The sequence below is a fragment of the Pelobates fuscus genome, chromosome 1, assembly GCF_036172605.1.
Source record: "Pelobates fuscus isolate aPelFus1 chromosome 1, aPelFus1.pri, whole genome shotgun sequence".
NCBI lineage: Eukaryota > Metazoa > Chordata > Amphibia > Anura > Pelobatidae > Pelobates > Pelobates fuscus.
Window position 1 is genome coordinate 483226543 of NC_086317.1, and position 19115 is coordinate 483245657.

Below are 19115 nucleotides of genomic sequence, written 5' to 3' on the forward strand. Positions count from 1 at the left end.
ATAAAATAGTCATACTCTAATAGAAGTGCGCAAGAGAAATACTACATAACTGACTGTGCAATAATGGAAATGTAAACATTAGATGACTTTTTACAGGAAGTGTTTAGGAAGGGTGTGCACATCACATGCAGGGAGGTGTGACCAGGGCTGCATAAACAACACGATTTAACTCCTAAATGGCAGCGAATTGAGCAGTGAGACTGCAGGGGTATGATTTATACACCATAACTGCTTCAATAAGCTAGAGTTGTTTTGGTAACTGTAGTGCCCCATTAAGGAGTTGTAGTCATACACAGCCAGGGTCACTTTTTTTTACGTTTTCAATGAATGAATGAACCCTTACACTTTATCTGAATCCATTTGAAGACAGCTTCCCGTCTTTATTATATGCGTAACTGCTTCCCCCTCACTTCTTCCTCTTCTGGTTATTGTTTCTGTTGATGGATTTAAAAGTCATATGTAAAACAAAAGAAGAAACAGCAGGATATTTCCATATTCACTGACTGGCTGCTCGCGGTGAGTGGGTTCAGAACCTCCGGATGGAATCGTATTGGCATCTATAGGTGCTTCATACATTATACTTTATATAGGTATGTATGGCTCATATACTCTATACATTATACTTTATATAGGTATGTATGGCTCATATACTCTGTACATTATACTTTATATAGGTATGTATGGATCATATACTCTATACATTATACTTTATATAGGTATGTATGGATCATATACTCTATACATTATACTTTATATAGGTATGTATGGATCATATACTCTATACATTATACTTTATATAGGTATGTATGGCTCATATACTCTGTACATTATACTTTATATAGGTAGGTATGGCTCATATACTCTATACATTATACTTTATATAGGTATGTATGGATCATATACTCTGTCCATTATACTTTATATAGGTATGTATGGCTCATATACTCTGTACATTATACTTTATATAGGTATGTATGGCTCATATACTCTATACATTATACTTTATATAGGTATGTATGGCTCATATACTCTGTAAATTATACTTTATATAGGTATGTATGGCTCATATACTCTGTACATTATACTTTATATAGGTATGTATGGCTCATATACTCTGTACATTATACTTTATATAGGTATGTATGGCTCATATACTCTATACATTATACTTTATATAGGTATGTATGGCTCATATACTCTATACATTATACTTTATATAGGTATGTATGGCTCATATACTCTATACATTATACATTATATAGGTATGTATGGCTCATATACTCTGTCCATTATACTTTATATAGGTATGTATGGCTCATATACTCTATACATTATACTTTATATAGGTATGTATGGCTCATATACTCTGTAAATTATACTTTATATAGGTATGTATGGCTCATATACTCTATACATTATACTTTATATAGGTATGTATGGCTCATATACACTATACATTATACTTTATATAGATATGTATGGCTCATATACTCTATACATTATACTTTATATAGGTATGTATGGCTCATATACTCTATACATTATACTTTATATAGGTATGTATGGCTCATATACTCTATACATTATACTTTATATAGGTATGAATGGCTCATATACTCTATACATTATACTTTATATAGGTATGTATGGCTCAGATACACTGTACATTATACTTTATATAGGTATGTATGGCTCATATACTCTGTACATTATACTTTATATAGGTATGTATGGCTCATATACTCTATACATTATACTTTATATAGGTATGTATGGCTCATATACTCTATACATTATACTTTATATAGGTATGTATGGCTCATATACTCTATACATTATACTTTATATAGGTATGTATGGCTCATATACACTATACATTATACTTTATATAGGTATGTATGGCTCATATACACTATACATTATACTTTATATAGGTATGTATGGCTCATATACTCTATACATTATACTTTATATAGGTATGTATGGCTCATATACACTATACATTATACTTTATATAGGTATATATGGCTCATATACTCTGTGCATTATACTTTATATAGGTATGTATGGCTCATATACTCTATACATTATACGTTATATAGGTATGTATGGCTCATATACACTGTACATTATACTTTATATAGGTATATATGGCTCATATACTCTGTGCATTATACTTTATATAGGTATGTATGGCTCATATACTCTATACATTATACTTTATATAGGTATATATGGCTCATATACTCTGTGCATTATACTTTATATAGGTATGTATGGCTCATATACTCTATACATTATACTTTATATAGGTATGTATGGCTCATATACACTATACATTATACTTTATATAGGTATATATGGCTCATATACTCTGTGCATTATACTTTATATAGGTATGTATGGCTCATATACTCTATACATTATACTTTATATAGGTATGTATGGCTCATATACTCTGTACATTATACTTTATATAGGTATGTATGGCTCATATACTCTATACATTATACTTTATATAGGTATGTATGGCTCATATACTCTATACATTATACTTTATATAGGTATGTATGGCTCATATACTCTATACATTATACTTTATATAGGTATGTATGGCTCATATACACTATACATTATACTTTATATAGGTATGTATGGCTCATATACACTATACATTATACTTTATATAGGTATGTATGGCTCATATACTCTATACATTATACTTTATATAGGTATGTATGGCTCATATACACTATACATTATACTTTATATAGGTATATATGGCTCATATACTCTGTGCATTATACTTTATATAGGTATGTATGGCTCATATACTCTATACATTATACGTTATATAGGTATGTATGGCTCATATACACTGTACATTATACTTTATATAGGTATGTATGGCTCATATACTCTATACATTATACTTTATATAGGTATATATGGCTCATATACTCTGTACATTATACTTTATATAGGTATATATGGCTCATATACTCTGTACATTATACTTTATATAGGTATATATGGCTAATATACTCTGTACATTATACTTTATATAGGTATATATGGCTCATATACTCTGTACATTATACTTTATATAGGTATGTATGGCTCATATACTCTGTACATTATACTTTATATAGGTATGTATGGCTCATATACTCTGTACATTATACTTTATATAGGTATGTATGCTCATATACTCTGTACATTATACTTTATATAGGTATGTATGGCTCATATACTCTATACATTATACTTTATATAGGTATGTATGGCTCATATACTCTGTAAATTATACTTTATAGGTATATATGGCTCATATACTCTGTACATTATACTTTATATAGGTATATATGGCTCATATACTCTGTACATTATACTTTATATAGGTATGTATGGCTCATATACTCTGTACATTATACTTTATATAGGTATGTATGGCTCATATACTCTGTACATTATACTTTATATAGGTATGTATGGCTCATATACTCTATACATTATACTTTATATAGGTATGTATGGCTCATATACTCTGTACATTATACTTTATATAGGTATGTATGGCTCATATACTCTATACATTATACTTTATATAGGTATGTATGGCTCATATACTCTATACATTATACTTTATATAGGTATGTATGGCTCATATACTCTGTACATTACACTTTATATAGGTATGTATGGCTCATATACTCTATACATTATACTTTATATAGGTATGTATGGCTCATATACTCTATACATTATACTTTATAGAGGTATGTATGGCTCATATACTCTGTACATTATACTTTATATAGGTATGTATGGCTCATATACTCTGTACATTATACTTTATATAGGTATGTATGGCTCATATACACTGTACATTATACTTTATATAGGTATGTATGGCTCATATACACTGTACATTATACTTTATATAGGTATGTATGGCTCATATACTCTGTACATTATACTTTATATAGGTATGTATGGCTCATATACTCTGTACATTATACTTTATATAGGTATGTATGGCTCATATACTCTATACATTATACTTTATAGAGGTATGTATGGCTCATATACTCTGTACATTATACTTTATATAGGTATGTATGGCTCATATACTCTGTACATTATACTTTATATAGATATGTATGGCTCATATACTCTATACATTATACTTTATATAGGTATGTATGGCTCATATACTCTATACATTATACTTTATATAGGTATGTATGGCTCATATATTCTATACATTATACTTTATATAGGTATGAATGGCTCAGATACTCTATACATTATACTTTATATAGGTATGTATGGCTCAGATACACTGTACATTATACTTTATATAGGTATGTATGGCTCATATACTCTGTACATTATACTTTATATAGGTATGTATGGCTCATATACTCTATACATTATACTTTATATAGGTATGTATGGCTCATATACTCTATACATTATACTTTATATAGGTATGTATGGCTCATATACTCTATACATTATACTTTATATAGGTATGTATGGCTCATATACACTATACATTATACTTTATATAGGTATGTATGGCTCATATACACTATACATTATACTTTATATAGGTATGTATGGCTCATATACTCTATACATTATACTTTATATAGGTATGTATGGCTCATATACACTATACATTATACTTTATATAGGTATATATGGCTCATATACTCTGTGCATTATACTTTATATAGGTATGTATGGCTCATATACTCTATACATTATACGTTATATAGGTATGTATTGCTCATATACACTGTACATTATACTTTATATAGGTATGTATGGCTCATATACTCTGTACATTATACTTTATATAGGTATATATGGCTCATATACTCTGTACATTATACTTGTGTGTGTGTGTGTGTGTGTGTGTGTGTGTGTGTGTGTGTGTGTGTGTGTGTGTGTGTGATAGTGTGTGTGTGTTAGTGTGTGTATGTGTGTGTGTGTGTTAGTGTGTGTGAGTGTTAGTGTGTGTGTCTGCTAGTGAGTGTGTCTGTTATTGAGTGTGTGTCTGCTAGTGAGTGTCAGTGAGTGTGTTACTGTGTGTGTCTGTTAGTGAGTCTGTTTGATGTCTGTTAGTGAGTGTGTGTTTGTCAGTGAGAGTGTATGTTTTGTAAGTGAGTGTGTATGTATGCCTGTCGCTGAGTGTGTCTCTGTCAGTAACTGTGTGTGTCTGTTAGCTAGTGTGTATGCGTCTGTTCGTGAGAGTGTGTGTGTCTTCAGCACTTACCTTTCTCAAGCGCCGGACTCCTTTGGTGCTGGGGATCCCTCCGCCTCTCAGCTCCGAATGCGCATGCGCGGCAAGAGTCGCGCGTGCATTCAAACCACCCATAGGAAAGCATTACTCAATGCTTTACTATGGACGTTCAGTGTCTTCTCATTGTAATTTTCACAGTGAGAATCACGGAAGCTCCTCTAAAACTGCTATGTTTTCAGCTGCAGGGCTAAAACTAGAGGGACCTGGCACCCAGACCACTTCATTGAGCTGATGTGATCTGCGTGTCTGTAGTGGTCCTTTAAGTGTGTGTGTACACGGATCAATTTTCGCACCGGGGCCCCATGGGTCATGTGTACGCCACTGCCTGTGATGGGGAGATTCACATACTCTAGGCAGGTGGGATAGTTCCCGTCCCACCCTATCTCTCTTCTCTCTTCTCTCTTCTTCTCTTACGAATCTTTGACTTTATTCTCTGTCCTTATCTTCCTACGCTCATGCATTTGCCTCCTACCTAGATAGGGGGACAGGTATTTTTCAATTCACAGACAAGATGATTAACAGCTACTCCGCATAGATACTTACAGTGTACATTGTATACCTGGTAATATTTGGTAATATACCTTGATTGATCTTTCGGTAGCTGGGAGTATCCAGCTTGCCTACAGAGGACGCGAGTAGACAATGGCACTGTCTTTAATTAGAACTTATTGCAATGCCATTAATACTTCCCCTGCATTGTGGATGTTTATCCAGTTGATTACTTTGTATACTAAACGTATTGCTTTCACTGCTAGGACCTGCGTGTCCACTTTAAATATTGCACTTTTCTACATCTTGCATAATATTACTGCTGAATAAACAGTTTGGGAAATTAAAATAAATGAGGGTTTGTTAGACCTTACCAAATAAATACCAAAAAGGAAATGGGTTGTATTGAGGCTGTAAGAGGAATATCTCATTCTGAAAATGTTGTCTCACGTCGCTTAGAAATTTTTTTTTTTTTCATTGATAATTTTTTATTTCTCGAATCGCAAAATTCGAGTATTTAACTGTTACACAAAAAGGGAGGGGTATAAGGGTACAGAATAAAGAGGGGGTGGGGAAGGGAAATAATACATTCAAGGCAGTCAGTTTTAACATTGTTGGTAGCTTACTTTCACTATTGTTACAAGTGTTATAGAGTAAAACAGAGTAACACATAATATCACAGTAACACATAATAACACAGCACATAATAACACAGCAGGGCGGCCATGCATTTGCGTTCTTGAATATACCTAGCACACACACACAAGTAAGCCTGTATGGTTTGATTTGTATCCTTGATTTATATCCTTTGGGCTCTGCTAATAGCGGGTAACCCTGTTCATGGGTCAAAAGCGTCTCTACCTAGTCTTGTATGTAGAGGTGACTGTGTCACGAAGCCTGTGGTGTTAGTGGGGTTATGGCTACAGGTGTGTCTACAGTGGATGTAGTATAGTGAGTTAATTCCAAAAAGGGTTTCCAGATGTTTACAGCACTTTCTCTGCGTATGTGTGAGGTGGAAGCTAAAAGTTCATATTTGTAGTATTGAAATATCCTGTCTAGTAGTTCCTTTTTGGAGGGACACCTAGTGGTCTTCCAATTTTGTGCTAAGAGGTGCCGAGCTGCCAGGATTATGATGGAGGCTACCTTTTTATCTGCTTTCTTCCAGTGAGAAGGGAAGATCAATAGGAGTGTCAGTGTTGGTGTCAAGGGTTCTTTATGTTGGAGTAATTGTTGCAGGAGTGAGTGAACTTGTGTCCAAAGCGTTTCTATCCCTTTACATCCCCACCATATGTGCATCATGTCACCTGTGCCCTCGCAACATCTCCAGCAACGTGGGCTGGTACTAGGATATATTTGGTGGAGTCTTTGCGGTGTCAGATACCATCTATATATCACTTTTTTATGCGCTTCTACGTGCGAAAAGCAGGAGGTAAGGCCCGAAAGAGCAGTTAGCGCTGATAGCCACTGCGTATCTGTGAGTGTTGGTATGCCCTCCTTTTCCCATTTTTGTACAAAGTTGAAAGAACGGGGGGTATTGTAATCAAGCAAGACTCGGTAACATAACGAAAGGGATTTGGGTTTTTGTGGTGAGTTTTGGCATCTAGCTAAAATCTCCATTGTGTCCTGCAGTCGATAAGACTGGATCTGGGGGTTCAGGGATATATGGGTGGAGATAACGCTTTTTAGTTGCAAGTACTGGAAAATACATGAATTAGGAACATTAAATTGGGATTGTAATACCGGGAATGGCTTGAGTCCCTGTTGTGTACATATATCTTTGATAACCTTCACACCATGTCTGGACCAGGTTTTTAAGGACAGCCAAGGCGACAATCTCGTTAAGGCTTTGAGAGGAGCAGCTACGCAGAACTTCCCCTTCTCTGTCACTGTGGCCATCAACCTGTCCCAATATTTGAGCATCAATATGGAAGTGGGATAAAGTAATAGTTTTGGTGGCCTGTGTATCTTCGGAGACCACATAATGTGGAGTAAAGAATGCGGTTTAGATCTATCAGATTCCATATCGGCCCATTGGAACGTATGTTTGGGAGCATGGTATCGAATGGCAAAGTCCAAAGCGGCTGCCTCATAATATGTGATTAATTTTGGCGCCCCCAGGCCACCCCTAGCGCGGGTTTGCTGTAGTATAGATATTTGTAAGCGTGGTTTACGCTTGTTCCAGATGAATCTGGAAATGATAGCTTGGATGGTCTTGAGGAGATGCGGAGGTACCTGTATTGGCAGCATCCTAAAAATATAGAGGATTTTTGGTAACAGCACCATTTTGACAGTGTTAATCCGTCCTAGCCATGATAAATGTACGCTTCTCCATTGATGACACAGCGACTTACAAGTCTGTGTGATCGGTCCGTAATTTAGTGTCAGCGTTTTGTGGGTGTGCAATGCTAGCTTCACCCCTAAGTAGGTGATATTGTGTTGTCTCCAGTCAAACTGGAAGGATTGTCGAAGCAAGTCTACTCGTGTTGCAGGTATGTGGAGGGGTAGTGCTTGGGTTTTTGCGTTATTTAGTTTGTAGTAAGATATCTTACCATACTCCTGCAGTATAGAGATGAGGCGGGGGATCGTTGTTATTGGGTTACTGATAGATAATAGAATATCATCTGCAAACATTGATAATTTGAAGGTTGAGGGGCCAATGTCTATGCCTGATATAGATGGGTCATTTCTAATTTTGTATGGTAAAGGTTCCAGGGCGAGAATGAAAAGAAGAGGGGACAACGGGCAGCCTTGCCTAGTGCCGTTGGAAAGGGCGAACGGGCGTGAGGTAAAGCCTGAACTATAAACTTGTGCGGTTGGGCATTTATATAATGCCAAGATGCCCCGGGTCATCTCCTGTGGGAAACCATATTTGTTGAGAACTGATATCATATAAGCCCAATTGAGCCTATCAAAGGCTTTTTCTGCATCTAAAGCCAATAGTAGGCTTTCGGTTTTTTGATCTACAATGTGTGAGAGGATATTTAGAATTTTCCAAGTGTTGTCAGAACCTTGCCTACCCCTAACGAAGCCTGTTTGATCATTGTGAATGATACGTGTCAGTATTGGGCTCAACCTGTTGGCTATCAATTTAGCATAAATTTTGGTGTCGCAGTTCAGCAGAGATATAGGTCGAAAATTTGAGCATTGAGTCGGTGATTTCCCGGGTTTTGGTAGGGTTGAAATGTGGGCCTGTAACATCGCTTTGGGCATGGAACCAGTTTGGAAGCAACGGTTAAAGAGTGTCTTCATGTATGGTACCAGCGTATCTCGAAACGTGTGGTAATACATGTTCGTAAAGCCGTCAGGGCCAGGAGACTTGTGTTTCGGCAATTTGTCGAGGATAGTAAGTATTTCCTTCTCTGAGAAGGGTTGAGTTAAAGCCTGACATTCGTCTGGGTTGAGGGAAGGCAAGTCAATGTCACGCAAAAATAAGTCTATGTCCGTTTGCTTAGGAGTCTATGTCCGTTTGCTTAGCCCAGTCTGGTGTCTGGGCTAGATTATAGAGGCCACTATAATATTGGCTAAACTCGTCAACTATCGCTTGAGGGTCAGTAATTTTTTTATCTTGGTTCGAGGTGAGGAAGGCAATTTTAGACGAGAGGGTTCTTGCTTTAAGTTGCGCAGCCAGGGTTTTCCCTGCTCTATTTCCCTCATGGAAAAATTTATATTTCATCTTTGTTAGGAGATAAGTCGTTTTCTCCAACTATATCTCTTTCAGATTATTGTGTAGCTCCAGGATCCGTGTGGTGGTGGTGTGAGATGGGTTTGTTTTATTCGTTCATGTAAGTGAGGCTAATTCTCTGTGTAAATCAATGTAACGTTTAGTTCTCCTTTTGTTGTTATAGCTAGCATGTTTAATAAGCTGTCCTCTAATTACGGCTTTGTGGGCTTGCCACAATGTATCTATGGTCATCCCTCCTATATCATTTAGTGCAAAGTATGTATGAAGTTCTTTATTGATTTGCGCAACCAATTCATGGTCATTTAAGAGGGAATCGTTGAGGCGCCAGGTGCGGTTCCCAGATGTGGGGTATTGTGTGGCTATGGAAATCGAGATTGGGGCATGGTCAGACCATGTGATATCGCCAATATCCGCTTTGACTATTTTCGGAATTAAAGTCGAGGGAATAAGGAAACGGTCAATTCTGGAGTATGATCCATGCACCTGGGAGTAGTGTGTGTAATCCTTGTCTAGGGGATGTAAAGTTCTCCATATATCTGTGAAGTCGTGTGTGAGTAGTACTTTATCTATATGTGATATGGAACAAGATCTTTGAGTCGTTGTTTGCTGTGAGATTGTGGAGGAGGACGTAGTGTCTAGGGTCTGATCTAGGATGAAGTTGGTATCTCCACCTATTATGACATCTCCAAATTTGTAGGCTATCGTTAGTTCTAAGAGTTGTGCGAGAAAGGTATGACATTCAGTGTGTGGACCATATACATTGACCAGGGTATATTGTGCATTATTAATTATACATTGGAGTAGGAGATAGCGGCCTTTTTTATCACAAATTTTCTTTACCAGTTGGAATGCCACGTCCTTACTGACCAAGGTGGAGACACCCCGTTTCTTTGTCTTATAGGTGCTATGGTAACCGATTGGAAATTGTTTGGAGGAGAATTTCGGGTGATTGGTCGTTTGGAAATGGGTTTCCTGGTAGAATACTACATGGGCTTTCTGTTTTTTGGCTTCTAATAAGGCCATACGTCTCTTATGTGGTGTATTTAGCCCTTTGGCATTTACTGAGAGGATGTTGAGGGACATGTTGTGTTCAGAGAAGGTCCTAGACTATCTTTAGTGTCGTTCAGGAATGTTGATGTAGAGAAGATAGTAGGCATCTGGGCGATAGGCATGCAGATCAGTATACCCTGTACCCACGGTATAACCGGACTGGTCTGGAAATGATATGCATAAGGCGGCCTCTGCTGTGTCGAAAATATCTTGATTGTCTTACTTTGACATTTTATAGTTGCCTTGCGGGAAGGGGTGGGTGGAGGGGGGGGGGGGGAAACCGGGAAAACATAACCAACTATATACAGTAAAAGGGTCTCTGGGGTGAGACCCGGTAGTCCTAGCTTGTCCGGGCATTGAAGCCCTTTTGGGGGTTAGAGGGGGACCCCTATGTATTAGGGGAGATCAACTCCTATGGGTTGAGCGGGCACCTCCCAGGTTATAGTGAATCTTGGCAGCAATGTGTCAGATAGGTAGGCCAGCGGCGTGGAGTGCACAGTAAGCCCAGCCACCCGGCGCACATTCGCTTCTAGTCGCCAACATATCTATACCATCGACATCTGGGTGTGTCACGAGGCAACGTGAGTCTTTTGCATAGAGATGCACCCAGTGTCGTGGGTAGTATGCGCGGTGGTATACATTTACATGGTGAAGGTGATATAAACATCATATTGCATAACAACAACAAGAATTTAAAAAGAAAATATGAAACGTATGGAATATGGTGCAGTTTTCAACCGCGGTTAGTTGTAAATAAACAGTTGTAAATAAACAGCATTACTTATCCCGGTTTAATTGTCCATGTCTAGATATCAACTCACAGTGTCTCACGGGTACACTGGCCTGCACCAACCTGGAGTATGGTTCAGACACTGACTAGGGATTCAAAGGGAGTTAACTCGGGGGGTTAGGGTCACCAGTGTAGGGGCTTAGCTGTGGCCACGGAGGACCGAGCAAACTGCGAGGCCTTCTTGACTGGGCTTAATGTTCGGGCCTCAGTGGGTCTCAAAGTATAAGGATCCATTAACACAATTATGCCCACCCCCACATAGTCATGGGGAAAATACCATCCCTTAACTCTTATCAATGAACATTGTGAGTTGCGTGTCAAGGGTGTGTACCTTTGCATAGTTATAATATGGGAGACCTGGGTCCTGCATGCCCGCCTTGAGCACTAACCTTACTCAATCCCACTACCCTTGGTGGCACTTTACTGCATAATAAAGGCAATTATATGTTACCCGTCCAGGGCATCATTGGGTAAGGATGGATGTATTTATCCATTTATGAGGCCCGTCCGGGCCCATGTAGTGTAAGTCATTTATCCCTGCGTTGTGTTTCCCAGTCCTGGGAGATTTTCATAGGTGACTTGGTCGCAGAGGATGCAATCGTGCCTTCTGTGGGACCTGTAGTGAAAGGTAAGTTCCATTCTGACAGTGCTCTTTTCCCTTCTTCCAGATTCCCTATGTGTTTTTCGACGCCGTTCTTTTTCACGATGATACGTGTCGGGAAACCCCATTTGTAGGGTATTTCGGCCGCTCGCAGAGCGCTTGTAATCGGCAGTAAGATTCTCCTAGCTGCTAACGTGTGGGCCGAAAGATCTGTAAACAGCTGAATTTTGCCGAGTTCTTCAGGTAGGTGAGGGCTCTTCCTAGAGGCAGCCATTATGGTTTCTTTAGTGGTATAATAATGTACCCGCGTTATGGTATCTCTTGGCGCTGACACCGGCAGATGTTTAGGCCTTGGTAGCCTGTGGATCCTGTCCAGCAACAGTGCGGACTCTGGGAGGTCAGGGGCCAGTAATCGGAAAATCCGGCGGGCATAGTCACTCAGCTCATTAGGGCCTATACTTTCAGGGATGCCTCTTATATGGACATTGTTTCTCCTGTCCCTGTCTTCTTGGTCGGCAATTTTAGTAATGATTGACTGAAGCTTATGCTCCATGTTATCAAGGGCTGTTACGACGTTGTTGTGTGCAGTGATGATTTCTTCAGTTTTGCTTTCAATACAATCTGTACGCTCTCCCAATGCATTAACCTCCGCTCTTATTTCTTTGGAGAGTTGTGCAAAATCAGCTCGCAGGGACGCTTGCAGTCCGTTGAGCATCTTCTGAATCGCAGATTCTGTGGCAGGGAGATCCCTGTGGGAGACTGAGGTGCCGTCGCTCCGTCCGGAGCTTGAGGCTGGTGAGGTAGGCCTCTCGACGCCATCTTGCGTGCGTCGTGGAGATGAGGCCATAGCGGAGATTTGTAAATTAGAAGCTTCTTTCACCTTTGTTCTCTTGGTGAGGCGTTGTGCCATAATGCCCAGAATGGTGGTAGGCTTATCGCTTATAGGGATGGGTTGATCTCGCTTTGTACGCTGGTATAATCGCTGTTTTACAGGGAGTCCCCACGGAGCTGATCGTTCACACGTCCGTGTTCATGAACGGTCAGGCCACGCCCCCGCTTAGAAAACATGTTGACGTATGTTGTTGCAAATTGTTTAGCCGACACTCATGCCATCATTAAACCATTTACAGACTTAACAACTGTTTTTGTGCAATTCCGTAATCATTATTTGCTTCCTGCGGATCTTATCCAACACAAGCCATCATTACGGTTACATTTGTGTATATGTTACTGATAAGAGTACATGAAGTGAGGGTCTGGTTCTGTTAAGTAACAAGCTGGATAGAGATAGAATCTCTGTGTAGGAGATCTTAGGGTAGAAAATAAAAGGGAAGGGTTAAAAAGCGGACAGCAAAATGTGTGACAACAAGAAGGATCAGTACAATTAGTTTGAATACTGGAACAAAAAGCTGCCAAACCACATTTCGATATCTTGTTTCCAGAAGAACGGGCCATATTAACTAGAGAATGCTGTGCCTCACATATTATCTGTTACATTTATATAATCAGAGTTCAGCCTGGGGATTTGCATATGTATAGGCTGTGGGGGGGGATTCTGTTTCTGAATTAGAATTAAAATGTATTGTTTTAGGATTGATACCAAAACAGAGATTTACACAATGGCTGTAAAAGGTCAGGGAGCTTCGTGCTGGTGAAAGGTATTTAAATATTGAATGTTTCTTAGAAATACATTTGATTGTGAAATGTGCACAGATTGTTACATCTCGGCTCATGTTAGAGGGGTGATTACACTTTTTGTGAATCAGAAAAAATAAAGACTTGCTGACTGTAGCTAATTTAACATGGGATTAAAAATAATTGCTAAAAATGTGTTTTGTACTAATTAGCTACTCTGATTTTTAACCAAAATAAACAAGGCATAGAACAGCCATGGAATATCACTGCTGGAGTCAAATAGTTATAAAAACATCACAAAGTATGATTTTATTTGTTTTAAGAGGTATTTTTTATCATAAAGCTGAATATGAAGGTCAGATTCACATTTTGAACTAAAAGAAGGAATATACAGATAATACTGAAGGATTCTCCAACCTCCATCATTCTTGAAATATATGTCTGCAATTTAAGTTGTCATCAAACCATTGTGATGGTGTTTTTTTTTGCAAATAAATTCCATTATAGCTAAAGATCACTTGGAATGGATTGGAAATTTAGCAATTGATCTTTTGAGTTAATTACAAAGGACAAATCTTTTTGTGAGCTTTGGTTTACGAGACCAAGGCCTTTTCACTTGGCCACTGAGCCAGCAATTGCTCTTTTAAGAATCTTTATTTAGAAAACATCAGATCCACAGCTGTGACTTGTTCGACCCAAGAATCGTGGAGAATTAATAAGAGATTGGCAAGTCATTGTTCAAACCGCCAAACTGTAACCATGATCCAGCTAAGCCCCACAGGTCCTGGGTTAGTGATAGCAATACATAACTTACATAATGGGTTATGTTAAATAACGAGGTTATGGACCCTCGGGTGACATGCGTTCCTGGGCTGCCTTAGTATCAATGCATTCATTGGTCGCTTTGTGTTTAAAGGTTACACAATGTGATGTAAGGCTGTAGTGTAGCTCAGTGGAGTTGCCAAACCAGAAGCAGTATTTGTGATCTCTACCTGTGTCTCTGTTTGTAGGGTGGAGGTAAATATAGAACAGTACACTAAGGTAAGGTGTCTTCAATGTTTATCTTTCCCCGGTTTATTGCACTGCAATAAGTGACTATATGTGAGTGCTAGAGGGTGTGAAATTAATACCTTCAGGGTTATTCACGACAGTGAGAATTCAAAGTGAATTTAAACTTTAAGATTCAAATACCTGAAATGGAAACAATTCAGTTTGATTTCTCTGGTTTTAAATTTGAAATTCACTCTAAATCCGCCCTCATGTTACCTGTTTGTGTCTACAGCAATAGAATTTTCCCTGTATCTGGACGGGTTAAAATGAGTGACAAAAATGTTTTACAATGTTTTCAACTTTTATCACTAAATGGTTAACCCTGGTGAATTGAAAACCACATTTACTTTTTATTCAGTGTATAAACCCTGAGTGGGGGAGGCTGCAGTAAACTGAGTAAAATGATAAATTCATTCCCCAAAACGTTCTAGATTATATTAAAGGGAAGAGTGCAAATACATTATGTTTAACACTGTTTGAGCATTCCCAGGAATTGTTGTTACTTAAAAAAAAAGTGATGTATCTTTAAGGGTGACTTGTTTTTTATAAAGATAGCACACCGAGACAGACTCAGTTACAAATGTGAAAGTTGGGACGAGTACGAACAGGGAGAAGGAGGAAATTGGTGTTTTAGATAAAGTTTGTGTTGATTGCCGGTTTAAGCCTTAACTTGAAGTTTAAATCATGTGACCAGAAACTTTAAGAATGGAGTATTAAGTAATGGCACTCTCCAATCAACCGTTATATACAGGCTTTCTTGGATAAAACAAGCAAAGGCAGGCACGCTTTTATTGTAGATATATTTTTAACTACTCTGAATGTTTCTATTTATATAAGCTGAATTTATACTGAATATTTAATGTTCCTTTAATTATAAAATTAATATAATTATACGTTTTATTGGCCGGAACTTTAAAGCCATTTCAAAAATAGTTTATCCAGAATAGATGATTGGGATTCGCTTTATGTCTCAGCCAATTATGTGTGATGAAGTATTTATCAATTGAGCAAAGATGCAGCCATTTAAGCCCCGATTTAATTCTCACATACATAGCTTTACACAGGAATATAATGAAATCGCTGTGTATTAGAGATAGATGTACCAATATACCGGCTATTTTGCATCATGTGGGTTTATTTCCAAAATAATTAATTGAGGTGAATTGAAATCTTAATTGCAAAAGTCAGTCTAAAATTGTCAATCTGTAACCGTAACCAAGTGTGACTTTTTTCCCCCAGTTTTAGCCTGAAATTTGGAATTCAATATCAATGCACCACAATCACTGTTCAATGGATTAACCACAAAGTATGTAGCTAGAGGGGTTTGTTTACTAAACGAGAGCTGCAAAGTGTAGCCAACTTTGACGTAGAATGTCCAATGTCCCTGTAATCTATCTACGATCCCTTGTTTAATGAATGTATCCCTTAATGTTATTGCCTAGTTAAATCGCAGTGATCGTCCAGGAAAATGCTTCTAATAGGGAGGCACAGACTAATGCTTCACTATGGAATCTCTTCACTTTACTTGAATGATTGTGCCAGCGGAGTGTACCAGAAACCCTCTAGGGCAGGCGTGCCCAAAAGGTAGATCCACAAATGTTGTATAAGTACAACTCCCATGATGCTTTAGAATGGCAAAGCATCATGCAAGCTGTAGTTCTATTGTTCTGAAAGGTTAGATGAAGACCATAGCATTCTGTCTACACAGTGTCCTAGAAGATAAAAAGATTTATGAATAGTCTTCAAACCAATGCAGCCCCTACCCTCACCTGTCAATATTAGTTTTGGTATAGGAACAAAGAGGGCATAAACCTACACTGAAAATGGAATGGCGTTGTGTAAGGAGAAACCTCCTGCAAGTGATTCCCCCTCCCTCTTGCATAACAACTAGTGGATATGGGCTGTAGTTGCTATAACACTCTACTGGTGAAAATATCTCCTGCATAGCCACAGGAAAATAAGAATGGAGTGACAGAGCTTACTCCATTCAGACACGGCCGTACTGGTATGTCATGGTATGTCAGCATAATTAGAAAAACTGTGCGTCGCATATGGAAGTATTTTTTGCAAACATCCAGCTTTACTCAGATCTTCCTTCTCATACAATGTCCAGGAGGAAGGCAGAAGGCCTTTCAACACATTACTAAAGCTCTACGAGTAGCTCAGCTATTCTTCATGGGTGTATTCCCAGTTAAGATCAATGTCAAAAGAAAATTGAGCAGAAAAGCTGATCACATCCCCAAGAGAAGGATGAAAAATATTTAAATAGTGGGGCCACTAATACGCCACATGTAAAATGTCTTTCAGTTACTATGGATATTCAAAAAAAAAAAAAAAAGAGAGAGAAAGAAAAAAAGAATGGAGAAAAAGAAGGGGAAAGAGAAAAAAATAAAAGTATGACACTAGTCCAGGGATTCTTATTACAGATCGGTCCTCCTTAATGTAGGCCAATTGATGGGCACCAGAAGAATGGGCGATGGTGGAGAACCAATTTCACTCATTCAGTTGCACTTGCACAGGGCGATCCCCCACTAAAGGATATTTCGGTCTTTTGTTTTTTATCACTCGTTAGGCTAGAACTATCTCGCACTTTTCAATGACAAACTGGTAATAGTTACTTTATTATGTTTTTCTTTAATTTCTTTTTTTATTATTATTACTATTTGTAATGTGGAACTCTATTCTCACTACCAGGTCAACACAAAAAAAAGAGAAACAAAGGTTGCTCGAATGCACAAATAAATAAAAAACAGAAATAGACAATTCCAACCGCGTATAGTTCACAATTTTCTGTATCCAGTAAACTTGCTTCAAGTGGAGTTTATGCTTTGATCCACGGGTACATGAAAAAGAGAACAGGAATTACAAACCAATAGTTTCTGTTCTCTTTTTTATGTATCTGTGGACCAAAGCACAAACTTCACTTGTTTACCATACACACTAATCAATGTTTATGGCCCCCACAATGAATCCAGATTCCAGTTTGGTGAAGTGATTATAATGGAAGCACTGCGGGCAGCCTGGGCAATAAAAAAAGGGCTAGATATATCATCTGGTGGGTATTGGTCCAAAAAAATATAATAAGGATTCCGAACAAAAGATTAAACACACTTTGAGGTTGGTAGTAGAATGAGAATGGCTCGATTCAGGTGGTAAGAGCAGAATACATGTTAGGCACTGCTCCCTGTACTACAAACGGTGTGATCTTCATGATTAAATCCTTTCTGATCACACCAGGTGGGAATTTAACTACTACAAGGTACATATACTATATATGGGGATCGGAACGCGTAGGGTCCGATATGTGAATAACATGCCTTGTCATTTTCTTTATAGCTGGGTTATAAAGTTAATTCAGTTTTTGTGTTTATTTTGGTTTCTTATGTTTCTGCCTATTGTTGTTATTTCCATAGAGGTTTAATACTGTGATGTAACTGCCTACAAACCCAATGTATGGAACAAATGTAACGCACAATTTGGACTTCTGCTTTGCAATACATGAAACCACAAACAAATAAATTGCAAGTATCAAAAAAAAAAAAGAAGCTCAATTTGAAAATATCTACTTTGATTTTAGATGAGAAATTCAGTATGAATGAACTGTGAATTCCCGAGTATTCTCCTGTTTGTGAATAATTGTGGTAGTTTATCATTATGATAGCTTGATTACTATATTGCTTTAGGAAGTAGCACTGCTAAGGTGAATCTGTCATGACAGGTACATTTTAAATATTTTCTAAATAGGTTTTTTGTGTTTTAGCTATTTTTAGTCCCACAATTAATCTTCCATTCACAGGTCACTGGGCTTCAGGGCATCTGTAAACCCTTTGAACCATCATGTTCAAAACCAGCTACAATGATCTAAAAACAAATAGAATAAAGCGCAAATCATAAAGATTCGAGGAACCTTAGGATGCAAATTATTATAAGTTATGACATTTGAGAACATGGTCATTGTAAAAATATTTTAAAAAAGGATAATCACTAACTTTGACTTGTTCTGTGAAAGAAAATGTCCAAGTTTCTTCAATAGTCTTGGACCAAAAATACTATTAACAGTAAGTGATTATTCACTAAATAAGGAACTGCACAAATTCCATACTAAAAAAAACATACCTCCTAAGTGTCCCTATGTTGGAGGGACAGTCCCTATTATGGGCACAGCTAGTCTGTGTCCATACGATACATTGTTTTTGTTATAAATTACATTTAAATTGTTTAAATTGTTATTAGTAAGTCACTTAGAATTTCTCAGAGCAACCTCGCCCTTGTCCACACTCCCATTTACACCTCTAAAACCCTTTTTGTCCATTTGAAATATTGTGAGATATGAAATAACTAAACCGGTGATTTATTTTATTTTAAACTGTTATTTGTGTCTAAAATTGCTATTCCTGTCATTTTTCATAATTTAGATTTGAATTAATTGAGTTTATAAATGGTTTATTTACCAACCATCTAAAAATCCTTTAAACGTTTTAAAGTTTACAATAAATTCTTTTAA

The 19115-nt window shown here is 37.6% G+C and overlaps 2 protein-coding genes across 3 annotated transcripts in view; both read left to right on the plus strand.

Annotated features, from left to right (window-relative positions):
- The window catches only part of LOC134585967 (olfactory receptor 6N1-like), a 137657-nt gene extending 129915 nt beyond the window's left edge, over nucleotides 1-7742 (plus strand). Inside the window, exon 2 of the mRNA XM_063441464.1 lies at nucleotides 7611-7742. Within this exon, the coding sequence (XP_063297534.1) occupies nucleotides 7611-7742 (132 nt within the window). The remainder of the gene's footprint in view (nucleotides 1-7610) is intronic.
- The window catches only part of SLCO2B1 (solute carrier organic anion transporter family member 2B1), a 136569-nt gene that overhangs the window by 26370 nt on the left and 91084 nt on the right, over nucleotides 1-19115 (plus strand). Inside the window, exon 1 of one of the 2 annotated variants that reach the window (XM_063432366.1) lies at nucleotides 14522-14602. The exons of the other annotated variant lie outside the window; for it this stretch is intronic. The gene's annotated coding sequence lies outside the window, so the exon portion shown is untranslated. Of the gene's footprint in view, nucleotides 1-14521; nucleotides 14603-19115 lie in introns of those variants that run through there. 2 annotated transcript variants of the gene reach the window in all.